The sequence below is a fragment of the Berghia stephanieae genome, chromosome 3 (assembly GCF_034508935.2).
Source record: "Berghia stephanieae isolate SIO BIC M18660-M18661 chromosome 3, UCSD_Bste_1.3, whole genome shotgun sequence".
Lineage (NCBI taxonomy): Eukaryota > Metazoa > Mollusca > Gastropoda > Nudibranchia > Aeolidiidae > Berghia > Berghia stephanieae.
In genome coordinates, this window is record NC_088362.1 from 61,225,811 (window position 1) to 61,238,288 (window position 12,478).

The 12,478-nt window shown below is 34.7% G+C and overlaps 1 protein-coding gene across 2 annotated transcripts in view; it reads right to left on the minus strand.

Moving 5' to 3' along the window:
- The window catches only part of LOC144968133 (unconventional myosin-VI-like), a 59,734-nt gene that overhangs the window by 5,055 nt on the left and 42,201 nt on the right, over positions 1-12,478 (minus strand). For both annotated transcript variants that reach the window (XM_078906144.1, XM_078906145.1), the window contains 12 exons: positions 11,803-11,933; positions 10,896-11,103; positions 9,694-9,784; positions 8,217-8,367; positions 6,767-6,907; positions 5,478-5,554; positions 4,659-4,737; positions 3,849-3,898; positions 3,273-3,380; positions 2,751-2,854; positions 1,526-1,663; positions 264-464 (listed from right to left, as the gene is read on the minus strand). In XM_078906144.1, the coding sequence (XP_078762270.1) occupies positions 264-464; positions 1,526-1,663; positions 2,751-2,854; positions 3,273-3,380; positions 3,849-3,898; positions 4,659-4,737; positions 5,478-5,554; positions 6,767-6,907; positions 8,217-8,367; positions 9,694-9,784; positions 10,896-11,103; positions 11,803-11,933 (1,479 nt within the window). The remainder of the gene's footprint in view (positions 1-263; positions 465-1,525; positions 1,664-2,750; positions 2,855-3,272; positions 3,381-3,848; positions 3,899-4,658; positions 4,738-5,477; positions 5,555-6,766; positions 6,908-8,216; positions 8,368-9,693; positions 9,785-10,895; positions 11,104-11,802; positions 11,934-12,478) is intronic.

Genomic DNA, 12,478 nt, shown 5'->3' on the forward strand with positions numbered 1-12,478 from the left:
TCGAGCCTTGATCGGCGCATAATTGTCCTTGGAAAGGCTCTTTACTCACATTCTCTCACCGTACTCAGGTGTAAAAATGAATACCTGGCTGTTAACAGCGTTGTCTCTGTCCAAAAAAATTGCAGTATTGCCAAACAGGCGTCATGTCTGTCCTATATGTTGTTGCTGTTGCCAGGGACCCCTTGTAAAGCGCTTTGAGCACGTTTAGTGGATATTGCTCTATATAAAAGCTCAAGTTAATTAAAACGAGAATAACCACATACCTGCAAGCATAAGGGTTGGGTTTTTGTCTGAGTAAATTTCCATCTGCCTGGCTATCCACATCCCGTCAAAGTGGGCGTACCACGTACCATGCTTGGTGTCAGAACGGTATTCATCGGCGGGCCGAGCAAATGGAATGCGGAAATAACGTTGTTTGTTGGTGGAAGGCTGGGCACCTCTTTGAGGAACTGGGGGGCCTTGAGCTGGTGAAGAAAATTTATTTTAAAAGCCTGATGAAATTTAAATATCTTTATTTTATAATTAAGAAAAGCAAGACTAGATAAAAAAAAAAGATAAAATAATGTTATTAATAATAATAATAATAATAATAATAATAACAACAATAATAATATATGGTTTTCATATAGTGCTTTACCCCGTATCTCAACAAGCTGAAAGCGCTTAACAGAAACGTGATAACTTTCACTCAAACATACAACCACTCAAACATGCAACATGAAACACAGCAATATAATTCTACAGTGTTATATATTAAGATGTTTTTTAAAAAAGAATTCTGCATCATAACTGTCTTTGATATATCTTGGAAGAGAGTTCCAGATAAGGTGCCGAATATTCAAATGCATGCTCGCCAATTTTATGAGAAATTTTTGGCTTCACAAGAATGTGATTATCATACTTTGATCTCAGATTTCTGGACGGGACGTAGAATTTAAGCATGTCATTAATGTATCCAAAACAATCAGAGTGAAGTGATTTAAAAACAATAGCTCATATCTTTTATTCTATACGTTTCTCAACGGGAAGCGAGTGCAGTTCTCTTAGCAAACCTGATGCAGATTGATTTCTCCTCTTTCTATAAATAAGCCTGACAGCATCGTTCTGGACTACCTGAAGGGATTTTATTTTGTCTTTATTTATAGAAGAGAGGAGAGAATTCCAATAATCTAGCTTTGACAGGATTAGAGATTTAACTAACAAGGCAGAGATCTCTTCTCATTTCCATGTACATTAACCTTATACATGATTTACCTGGCTGGTAAAAGACACCCAAATTTCGAACAGCCTTAGCAGTTTCAATTACACTATTTCCTAAAACGATTGAATCACACTCTACATTTTTAAGGATTTTCAGTCTGTTCAGTTCCATCCAAGTTTTCAATTTAACAAAGCAAGTTTGGAAACGTTCAATCAAAAGATGTAAATAGTCATAGGTTGATGACTTAAAAGATATGACTATCGTCTGCATAAAACAAGCTCTCTCTCTCTCTCTCTATCACTCTCTGTTTGTTCATGTACCAACCTTTAGCCTCGACATCAACTGGTGCCCTCTGGTCCTGGGCACCTGCCTGGCCCCTCTTCTTGTTTTTGGTCTTCCAGGCATGGTAGACCTTCAGACGACGGTGGAATTCTTCACGGCAGGCATCCAACAATTCCAGATCTGTTGAGATGACAAACAAAAAATAATTAGATATGCATCTTATTATTGAAAATTGTGATTGTCAAAAGAGATAAGACCCTCCTGTAACTAAGAAAAAGTAGATTTTTTAAAGCTCTTTATCGGCAAACCGCCACAGTCTGATGAGGATTACAAAACATTGTTTTAAAGGGTTTTACAGCGCTTGCAACACATTTAGGCCATTTCAGTGCCAGTAAAAAGGAAGAAAAGGGGACAGAGAAGAATATTCTAGAATTACAATTAAAAGCACACAGGAAAAGTAAAACAAAGACTAATGGTACTAATAGGCAACATATGTAGATTCCAAGAGTATACCGTCAATGTACTTAGTTTGAGATCACCTAAATGTCTCATCCAGACATAAGCACAGGATCTGACTAAGAGGAACACAATCAAATACTTACATTATACATTCAAAACAACAAATATATCAATACATAACAGAGAGATGATTTACAACAAAAAAATATCATCTCCCAAAAACTATAACTATACATTTGACTGTTTGCCTTCCAGCCAAGGACCCTGTCCATCCAGGGCCAGGACAAAACCATGTAATCTCATTCCACGACAATGACAGAAAGTAAGTTGGAAAAGCAGATATAGTATAGAAGAAACAGTAGGCAACCTTCCTGCCCATTATTGGAGGTCAAGACCACCATCCAGTAGTAAAGTAAGATCTGGAAGAAATGGAAAGACTTGCAGGGATAGAAGGGTTTTATTGGATTGAACCAACAAACTATCATTTCCCTATAACTTCTCAATAATTATTTTAACTAAATTTGGTCTTATTGAAAAGAATATTGGGTAATGTAAATGTCGCTGCTTGAAGCTCGAAGAAATAAATAACAATGTGAAATTAAATGTAAGCTTCAATTTAACATACGAAAACGGATAAGATGGACGCTTCAGTTTTCCCCTTTATCAACAAAACAGGATGAACGAAACACTACAGACGAATGAGATAATGTGGTAGTGACATTGTTTTGTTCCATCATGATAATTCACAAAAAACTTCAAATCAAAGCAAGAGACAAATGATTTGAGATCCCTAATTCCCCGTACTGACCACAAGAGGTGTTGATGGCATCTCGGAGTTCAGCATATTTCCATTTCATCAGGTCGTATTTCTTGGTGGCTGCGGCTTGTCGGGCAGCCACGACAGCGGCAGATCTGTCAAACATTCAATGGAGGCAAAATATTTTCAAAGTCATTTGAATGAGAAGAGACAATTCTTTTAAATATGATCCTAATGTAGTCTTACAGTTTGCTCATAAAATTCCTTTCTAGTTATTGTTAAGCTTGATAGGTTGTCAAAGTAATTCACAAAAACATTTTTTATGAAGCCAAGCCTTTATCACGACATATAGACAAAAAAGTTATTAGAAGATGACATAGCTAACTTAGCATGAAAGAGAAAATTGGCTTATTTTATCACGTACAGTACGTTAATCTTTAAAAATTCCGTTACATGGTCAGAGAGTTGTGTTTTCTGATATAGTGAAAGCAAATTTTTCATTCCACACTTGCCATCGACATTAAAAAACTATGCATGGCACAGAATTCTAGTGGTCCACTAATCTGTACATACCGTGGTAGAGGTGGAGGAAGGACGATGTCCTCCACTTCGTTTTGATCTTCCATGGCCAGACGCAAAGCCAGTTCTCTGTCACGATGTTCTTGTTCAAGGGCTGCTTGTCTGAAATGGGTAAGAAAAAGAGGCTACAGCTAACTGTATGACGTAAAGCATTAGAACATTTTTAAAACCTTTAAAAACAAACAAAGGAATAAATAACTATCATTCCACCCCTCTCCCTAAATAGTAATATGTAATGATATCATGTTTACAATAATAATTTGTGATATCAGATTATCAAGTGTAGATTTTACTAAAAATCAGATTCTTTAAAAAGAAGTATCAGTTGAATGTTTTTGAAGATGTCTTGTATTCAAAGATGACGAAACAGGAATCGCAAGCTCATGCAGCGATTGGGAACATTTCTGGAATTCCAAAAAGCAAGAATGTAAGAATCAAATATCATATAATGCAATGACCAGTCAATATGTTTTTGTTTACCAGTCATTATCATACTCATTGCTACGTCATAGTGAACTAGTTATTTTCCCAATATATCTCCATCTACATTTATTTTGCTTTGGTTTTTACCTCTTGGCATTTTCTTTGGCTTGTTCATCCAACTGCTTCTGAAGAGCTTCCTGCAAGCAAATTGAGAGAAAAGCAAAATAGAAATGTTGGTGACATACTGTCATTTTTATTCTTATTAATTTTCTTTGTCATTGAAAAATCACTTTTCCAGTTCCAAAACCTTTGGAAGTGTGTATGAAACCAGTCGTTCAGAGGACTAATAATGATTAGGTCACATATTAAATCATAAGTTAGCACAACTATTTTAGTAGCAGGATGCATAGGCAGGTTCTAAGGACTACGGGCCGTAAAAGAGTGAGTATGATCTTTAATGGCGACCAGCATTTATTTAGACTAGAAAATAAGATGCCGTTACTGACAAACCAGAAGATCAAATTCACAATGTATCCAGTCCTCGAGAAGAGTGGTTTTACACTTCCTATGAAATTGGAACCAGTTTTTTTGACATCACACTTTTGTTCTCAATTATGAATCTAATTTCCTTTCTGTTGTAATAAATATATATACATTTTATATTTTATATTAGCTCTGACCAACATTATCGAGCACTACAAGTACCCACCAACACTCATAAATATATATTTATATATAAATTTATCTGTCATTCATATCAACTGTACATCTATACGTACATATAAACATTTAAAACCTCATTATCATTTCAACAATTGAATCCATTGACAAACGAATCCATGAACCCAAACGATAAAAGCATTCCAAACTAGTCATTAAAACAAACTAATAGAGAAAATTCATAATTTGCACAGCATTGGTAAATTGAAATCTATTTCCAAATCCAGTCCAACATACCGCAGCCTTTCTGTCTTCAGCCTCTTGTCTCTTTCTCTCTTCTTCTTCCTTCTTTCTCTTCATCTCTAACTCTGCTTTTCTGGAGAGAAAATCAGATTATTATCTCTTAGAAACAATACAGAGACGGCAAGGAAAAATAAAACAAAAATGAATATAACAGCTTTAAAAAAAAAACAACCCAAAACCCCATCAAAATACCAAACACAGTAATCGAAGCTGATTTTTTGAAGCTATTAAATTTTTGTTTATTACTTTTCTGACAGATTAGCACCATTTTGACTGAAGGAAAACAATTTACAACAATTTGACTTACAGAAAATATTAAAGCTTAAAAAAAATAAAAAAATTATGATTGAATCTAAGTCCCAACAAAATGGAGACATTTGGTTATTTGAAACCCATAAATTTTTTTCCCCATACTTGACTGTATTATTATTTTTCTTTGTAGGTACATAGGGTGAGGTAGTCATGCATTTGTTTATTACAACTCCAGTAAAAGCTAAAGAAACACATTTTACATCTTTCATGATTGTTCCATGTTGCTGTTGACCAGGGACCCCCTGTAAAGCGCTATGAGCACATTTAGTGGATATTGTGCTATATAAAGCTCAATTTTTAATAAATTAATTTTTTCGTCTCAGAGGATTTTTGTACTGATGTCAGAAGGAAAGGTTAGATTTAATCATTACCATTCAAATTTTAGTCCGTCAAATATTCTTTTCCAACAAATTTAGTATGCATCAAAGAAGTACATACGAAATATGATCATTAGGAATAAATTTAAAAGGGAGATGACAATAAAAAAATCGAAAGACTTACTGTTTTCGAAGCTCCTCCTCTTCCTTTCGCTTCCTCTCTTCTTCCTCTTTCTGTTTTCTTTCCCTTTCCATTTGTTCCTGAATAGAGAAAAGAAAAGAAAAATCCATGTTACACAGTAATACATATTCATACATTTTCCTACAGACAGACAGAGCAGAGTGGTAATAAAATCACATTAAGACACAAATAATAATTTGGATTTCTTAGACCCAATAATGTATTCCTTTCATGTGAAACAAGTTTTTTTTTTTTAAAAAGAAAGAAAAAAACAAAACGAAAGAAAATAAAAAATGTAGCCTTCATACAGCACTATAGTCACTAAAAATATGCTTAAAGCCCTTAACAAGCGGTCCCAAGCCAACAACAAAACTTAACAAGCAGGATGAGATATATTACTTGTAAAGTGCTATCTTTACAAAGATAGCACAACATTATTTCTCCACGTACTCATTTTACGCCCGGGTGTGTTGAGTAAAGAGCCTTTTCAAGGGCCTCAAAGGCACCACTGACAGTGGGACTCAAACCAGGGACCATAAAAAGTAATGAACAAAAATGAATATAACAGCTTCAACAACAAAAAAGAACAAAATACCAAATGCGTAACGTTTTGGGTTCAAAACGTCATTGATCTGGGGTTTTTTGGTTATATATTTATGGTTTTTTTTTATTTTTCATTTTTAACTGAAGAATGGTTTTGAGCCCGATACGTTCTGTGTTTGGTATTTTGTCCTTTTTCGAAGCTGTTATATTCATTTTTGTTTATTACTTTTTACAGTCTCCACAGCTTCTAACAGCATAGTACCATTCAAACCAGGGACCAACAGGCCAGTAGCTAAGTGTCATACAATAGATCACAAACCCATTAAAAAAACAAACTTAAACCCCACCTGGATCTTGCGAATTCATTCTGCTTCCTCTACGGCTATGTGGTCTATTGGTATGACAATTGATTTCAGATCAGAAGGTCTTGGGATACAGCCTTGCTCGGGGCATAGTTGAGTCCTTGCAAAAGGCTCTTTACTCACATTCTCTCATCGTACTCAGGTGTAAAATGAGCACCTGGCCATTAACAGTGTTGTCTCTGTCCGAAAAAAAATTGTAATATCGCCTAACAGGCGTCATGTCTCGTTCTACATGTTACGTGTAGCTGTTGCTTTGTAAAGTGCTTTGAGCATGTTTAGTGGATATTGCACTATATAAAAGCTTAGTATTTTTTATTTATTTTTTTTTTAAAGTGTCATACAATAAGATCACAAACCCAATAAAATAAAAAAAAACCCAAACCCCACCTGGATCTTTCGAATCCTTTCTGCTTCCTCTGCACTCTTCTGGTCCTGGAGTTTCTTGGTGAGGTCTTTCACCAGGACGTCCATGTTGGTCATCAGTGTGTTGACCGTTCGGCTCATCTCCTCTCTTGAAATATCTGTTGTCTGGAAAAAGATAATGGAAATTGCAGTCACCGTTAACATTTTTCATTAATTGTGAATTTTAGATCAGGTTTACAGCTTGATCCAAGTCACCGGTAACATTTTTCGTTAATTGTGAATTTTAGATCAGGTTTACAGCTCGATTGCAGTCACCGTTAACACTTTTCATTTATTGTGAATTTTACATCAGGTTTTCAGCTTGACAATGTAAAAGTGAACAATAAAATAGAAAACAAGGATGATTTCATATCAAATTAATTGTTTGGTGACGATGCCGAAACAAAGAATGTCTTATCACATAATTTATTTTTGTTGCATTAACATTAAAAATGGTATTAAAGCTTTTTTTTTTTTTACCAAGAAGAAGGTTGGAAGAAACAAAAGGTATAGGAAGACAAATAAAATCATGTTGATAGAAGGTTAAACGGGCAAAAACTGAAAAAGTGAACAGTCTTCTAAAAACATTAGAAGACTTAGAAAAAAAGAAAGATAATTGAAGAAGATAATCACTAACACTAAAAGACAAAGTACATACTGATGATGATTTTAACTCACTCAGCCCTAACACCGACTATATCTGTAGTTTACCCGGGTTACTTTACCCCATGCCTATTTAGTACATGTTTCTGAGACAAATTATAGGCGTAGTAACAAATCTAATTTTTTAAAGTTTTTGTATGTTAATGATAGTTGAATAAAACTATCTATGCACATGCTCCTTTTTAATACATTTTTTCCAATTTTGAAAAGTAGCAAAAATCTCTAGGATTGAGAGAGTTAATGTCCAAAATTTTCATATAAAACAATTTTTAACAATATGTTGAATACTCTTTCTTGAACAGTTCATTTCAACTAAATAAAGAGCACATAAAAGGAGGAACAAAGTAAAAAAAAAAAAATTGAAATACACGGATTAACACTCTGAAGATGGATTGGAATCTGAAACACACATTGCTATTAATTTTGGCCTTATAGAAGGAATGACATTTACATCACTAACTTCTTTGTTATTGTTTTTAACCAGCCATTTTTATGAGTAGTTCTCACTAAATTCTATCAATCAGACTATAAACATTCAAGGTTATACACATAGTTTTGTGTTTTGGTACGTTATATCCTGCTGATGGATGTTGTGAGTAATTTAACTAATTGCATAAGATCAATAGAGACTACTATATTAATTTTTCAACATTCAAAATAAACCTTTCAGCATTTTAAATTTGACCTTTAACCTTCTCATATTTCCATATAATCTACCATTTACGTTGAATTTTTTGTTTGATAGAAATTTAAATGGAAGTTTAGGATTTACCCTGATCTTCTTGATGAAACTTTCTTGGGCTGTCTCCAGTTCCTTGACGGCTTTTAGAGCAGATTCCTTGTTCTTCTTCAACTGGGAGGCCAGCTGATTCACTTGAGAACGCTGAGACTGCAAGGATTTGACCTTCTGGAGGAACTCGTACCTTGGGAGATTTTTAAAAAACAAAGTTTTATTATTAAAACTGGGCGATTTCTTTTTCCTTGTGCTTTAAATAAAAGGTTTTAGTTTTAACTAATTACTTTTTTGTGAAACAATCTTAACTTTAATATTAGTGAGGCTTCAATTTCTGAGGTTTTAAAAATTTGTTTATAGTGGTTACAACAAAGTGTACAGGACTGGATGTCAATGTTTGTTATAACAGAAATTTCATTGAATCCAATGTGTTACTTTTAATATTAAAATAAATAATAAATGAGCTTTTATACAGCGCAATATCAACTAAACGTGCTTAAAGCGCTTTACAAGGGGTCCCTGGCCAACAGCAAAACGTAACATATAGGATGGGACATGACGCAGTGCTGATGGTGACAAAAATGGAAAAGGAGGAAAATTATGAATTGTTTTCTTTACGCCACATATTAACTTCACTAACCCCCACTTTTAGAGCCATTGAGATGATAAACTACTCTAGCTATCTTCTGGATAGTGGGGAAACTGCACCAGTTTGTTCCACTACACATCAAATCTCTCAAAGCCAGAAAATTTGATTGAGGAAAATGTCTTTTTTAAAATGAGGAAATTCCTCCTCTGACACAAAAATCGCGGATTGCCACGGATCCGAGGAAAACCATCAGCACTGATGACGCCTATTAGGCAATATTACAATTTTGTATTAATATACAATACAGTCGCGATTATCTTCGAAGTACGGAGTTGTGACTTAATGACAAGACAAAAAGACAAGACAATAGATACTACCTTGTAAGTATTTTTTAAAGATGGTAAAATTAAATCATGAATTACCCCCCTTTGCCACATTGCCTCTGCAAGCACCTCTCATGTTTTATAACATACTCTTACTCTTGGTTACTGTGGTTTATTTTTTTTTTCCTTCAAAAACAGTCAATACCCAGCCTTAGGGGAGGGAGAGGTGGTGGAAAGTACTGAGCGATCCCAATGATTCTATCTAACTCAAGTCTAACTAACTAAAAGGCATTGCAATGTGGGTCCATGTGGTCTTGTGGCATGACGATCGCTTTCGGATCAGAAGGTCCAGGGTTCGAGCCTCGCTCGGTCCATAGTTGAATCCTTGCAAAAGGCTCTTTACTCATATTCTCTCCTCGGGTGTAAAATTGTCTGGAAAAATTTCAATATCGCCTAACAGGCATCATGTCTCATTGTACATGTGACGTGTTGCTGTGGTCAGGACCCTTTGTAAAGCGCTTCGAGCACATTTAGTGGACATTGCCTATATCATAAAATCTCAAGTTTTTTAATGTGGTGAGTAGCTCAAGAATGTTTATCTTACTTTGGCTTAAAACGACGAGAACATCTCCACATACGAATGTTAGCCTGAATGGCAACAATCTTCTCGGCTCTGTAGGCAATCTTGTTCTTCACTGTGGAAAATAGTTTTTAAACATTACGTTTACTGCAAACCAGATTTACAAAAAATCTTATCTTAAAGTATGGAAGGAAAATGAGGCCATTTTGTAATGATTGAGTTAAATGGAGCAAAATTTAAACAAATTGGAGTGAATATCAAAATAATATATTTGCGAGTAAAATCTAAGTGCATTGCTATAAATTGTAATTATAAAACAATTAGATAAGCTTATAGGATGATGTTTTAGTGTTTCTCAATGCATGGAAAACCATAAATATGATTTGAATACGAGACTGTGTCAAAAGGTCGTATTTATGATGTACGTCACGAAATTACTCCAATAATATGTTATTTAGAAAAACTAAAGAAAAAAAAATTGATTTCATTGGTATCTCTAGGTTCAATAATGAAAAGTTACCAAAAACTGATTATCAAGCACCAAAATTATGGAAGTTATAGATTGATAAAGAGTCAAAAAAAGAGTGGAAAAAGTTGATTCTCTGGCCACACTTTGTTGAACCTTTGAGAAACTATTTCTGCTATTCTATTGGTGTTAAATTGACAGTTTTTGGTTTATTTTCACTTTATTCAATAGATTAAAACTTGTGAAAACCATTTTTTCTCTCTCATTTTTTCAGAATAACTTAGTATAGGAATATTTTAGTGTCAAACATCACAAACTGCCTTGTGGCGCAGCCTCATGTATCTTCTAAAGTAAAGCATGAAGAATATAAAGAACAACCCTATGAAAAAAAGTCTCTTTGTATCAGTAATCATATACGTTATTGAATAAAGAAGGAAATGGGGCATATACATCAATGTGTAAATTTCCATCAATTTATTTCAAGTGTATTCATCATAGATAGTATGCGCTTAGCTAAGAAACTCACAACATTGCATTTTGCAAGCATAACGGACCAACACAAAAAACTATGTGTAACCTTGAACTTTTATAGTCGGGTGAATTCAGTTTAGTGAGAATTGCTCATAACCATGGATTGCAAAAAACAATAACAAAGACCTGAGTGACGTCCACTTCGTTCTATCTATAAGTGTGCTCTTCTGTATTATGCTTTGTTGATGTAGACATTAATCAAATAACAATGAAAATAACAATATCTTACATTTAATGACCGAGAGAGCACACCATTGTGCCTTCTTCCAGCGAGACTGCAGTAGCCATTTCTTCACCTTCTTCACCAACTCAGCAAGATTCTCTGGGTCGCTCTTCATGATTTGATCAAACTCGGCAAATTTGCCCGGTCGGAAAAACACCTTGGTGAGACCAAACTTGAAATCTTTCTCGTTCAATCCAAGAGCTTTGAAGAGAGACTGAAAATGGAATTGAAACGTTTTAAAATTTACCCCTGATGCTTTAAAGGAATATTTCAACCTATATTAAAATTGAGCTTTTATGTAGCGCAATATTCACTAAACATGCTCAAAGTGCTTTACAAAGGGTTCCAAGCCAACAGCAACACTAAACATATAGGATGGGACATGACGCCTGAGAGGCGACATTACATTTTTTTCGGACAGAGACAATGCTGTTAACGGCCAGGTTTTACACCTGAGTAAGGTAAGAGAATGTGAGCAAAGAGCCTTTTCCAAGGACTCAACTATGCGTCGAGCGAGGCTTGAACCCAGAACCTTCCGATCAGAAAGCGAGTGTCATACCACTAGACCACAACCTATTTTCACTAAAAGACATTCTATTGTGAATTCAAAGAGCTTATTATTGATACAACACAATACTGAGTCTGAATCTGAGTGTTACTCCAAGTCGACTCAATTCTGAATATTTGTATTCGAGGGCGGAGAGAGCTGTTGAATGTGATAGCCATTGTTGGCTTAAGTAGTTTGATAATCTTTGTTTGAATGTTTCTAAATCTGTTGTGCTCACACATGATTCGAAAAGAGCATTGAAAAATAGAAATTTAAACAAAATAATTTTAAAACAAAAATAAATAAAGGAAGAAAAAAACAAACAAACCATGTCTTTATCACGTTTATGAAATAATTCTTCCTCACCTTACAGAAGAGTCGTGGATCAAGCCTGGATAACTCTGGTGGGAGATACTTTTTGTACATGTTGTACAGATCACTGAATTGGGTACGGGACGGGTAGCCTTGCTGCATCAGATCCAGGACGGACACCATACCTGGAGGTGGACAAAGATCAATTTGACATGACAGCTGAAGTAATTGATAGCACTGGAGTCTTTTAAGACTTTTTAACTAAAAATTGGAATTTATAATCTGAATAATTTGAAAATAAAGATCTAATTTTCTAAATGGATGAAAATGAAATCTAACAAATAATGGATGACATTTCGTTCGTCGGTGTACACCATGTCTTATAGCCTCAAAATGCAGAGTCCTGAATCTGAAAGTCACTTGAAGTTGACTCAATTCTGAGTATTTGTATTCGAGGGTGGAGAGAGTTGTTGAGTGTGACAGCCATTCCTGGTATTTAGGCTGAAGAATTTTGATAATCTTCGTTTGAATGTTTCTAAATCTGTTGTGTTCGCACATGATTCGGGAAGAGCTTTCCAGTCTTTGATAATGCAGGGTGCAAATGAATATTTGAAGATGTTTGTGTTAGTAGAATGTCAAATGAAATGATCTCTTTTCCAAAATTTTTCTCATACAAAAAATAAAATCCAACTCAAAAAGATAAAGCTAACAGTTCAAGGCAATGCCATGA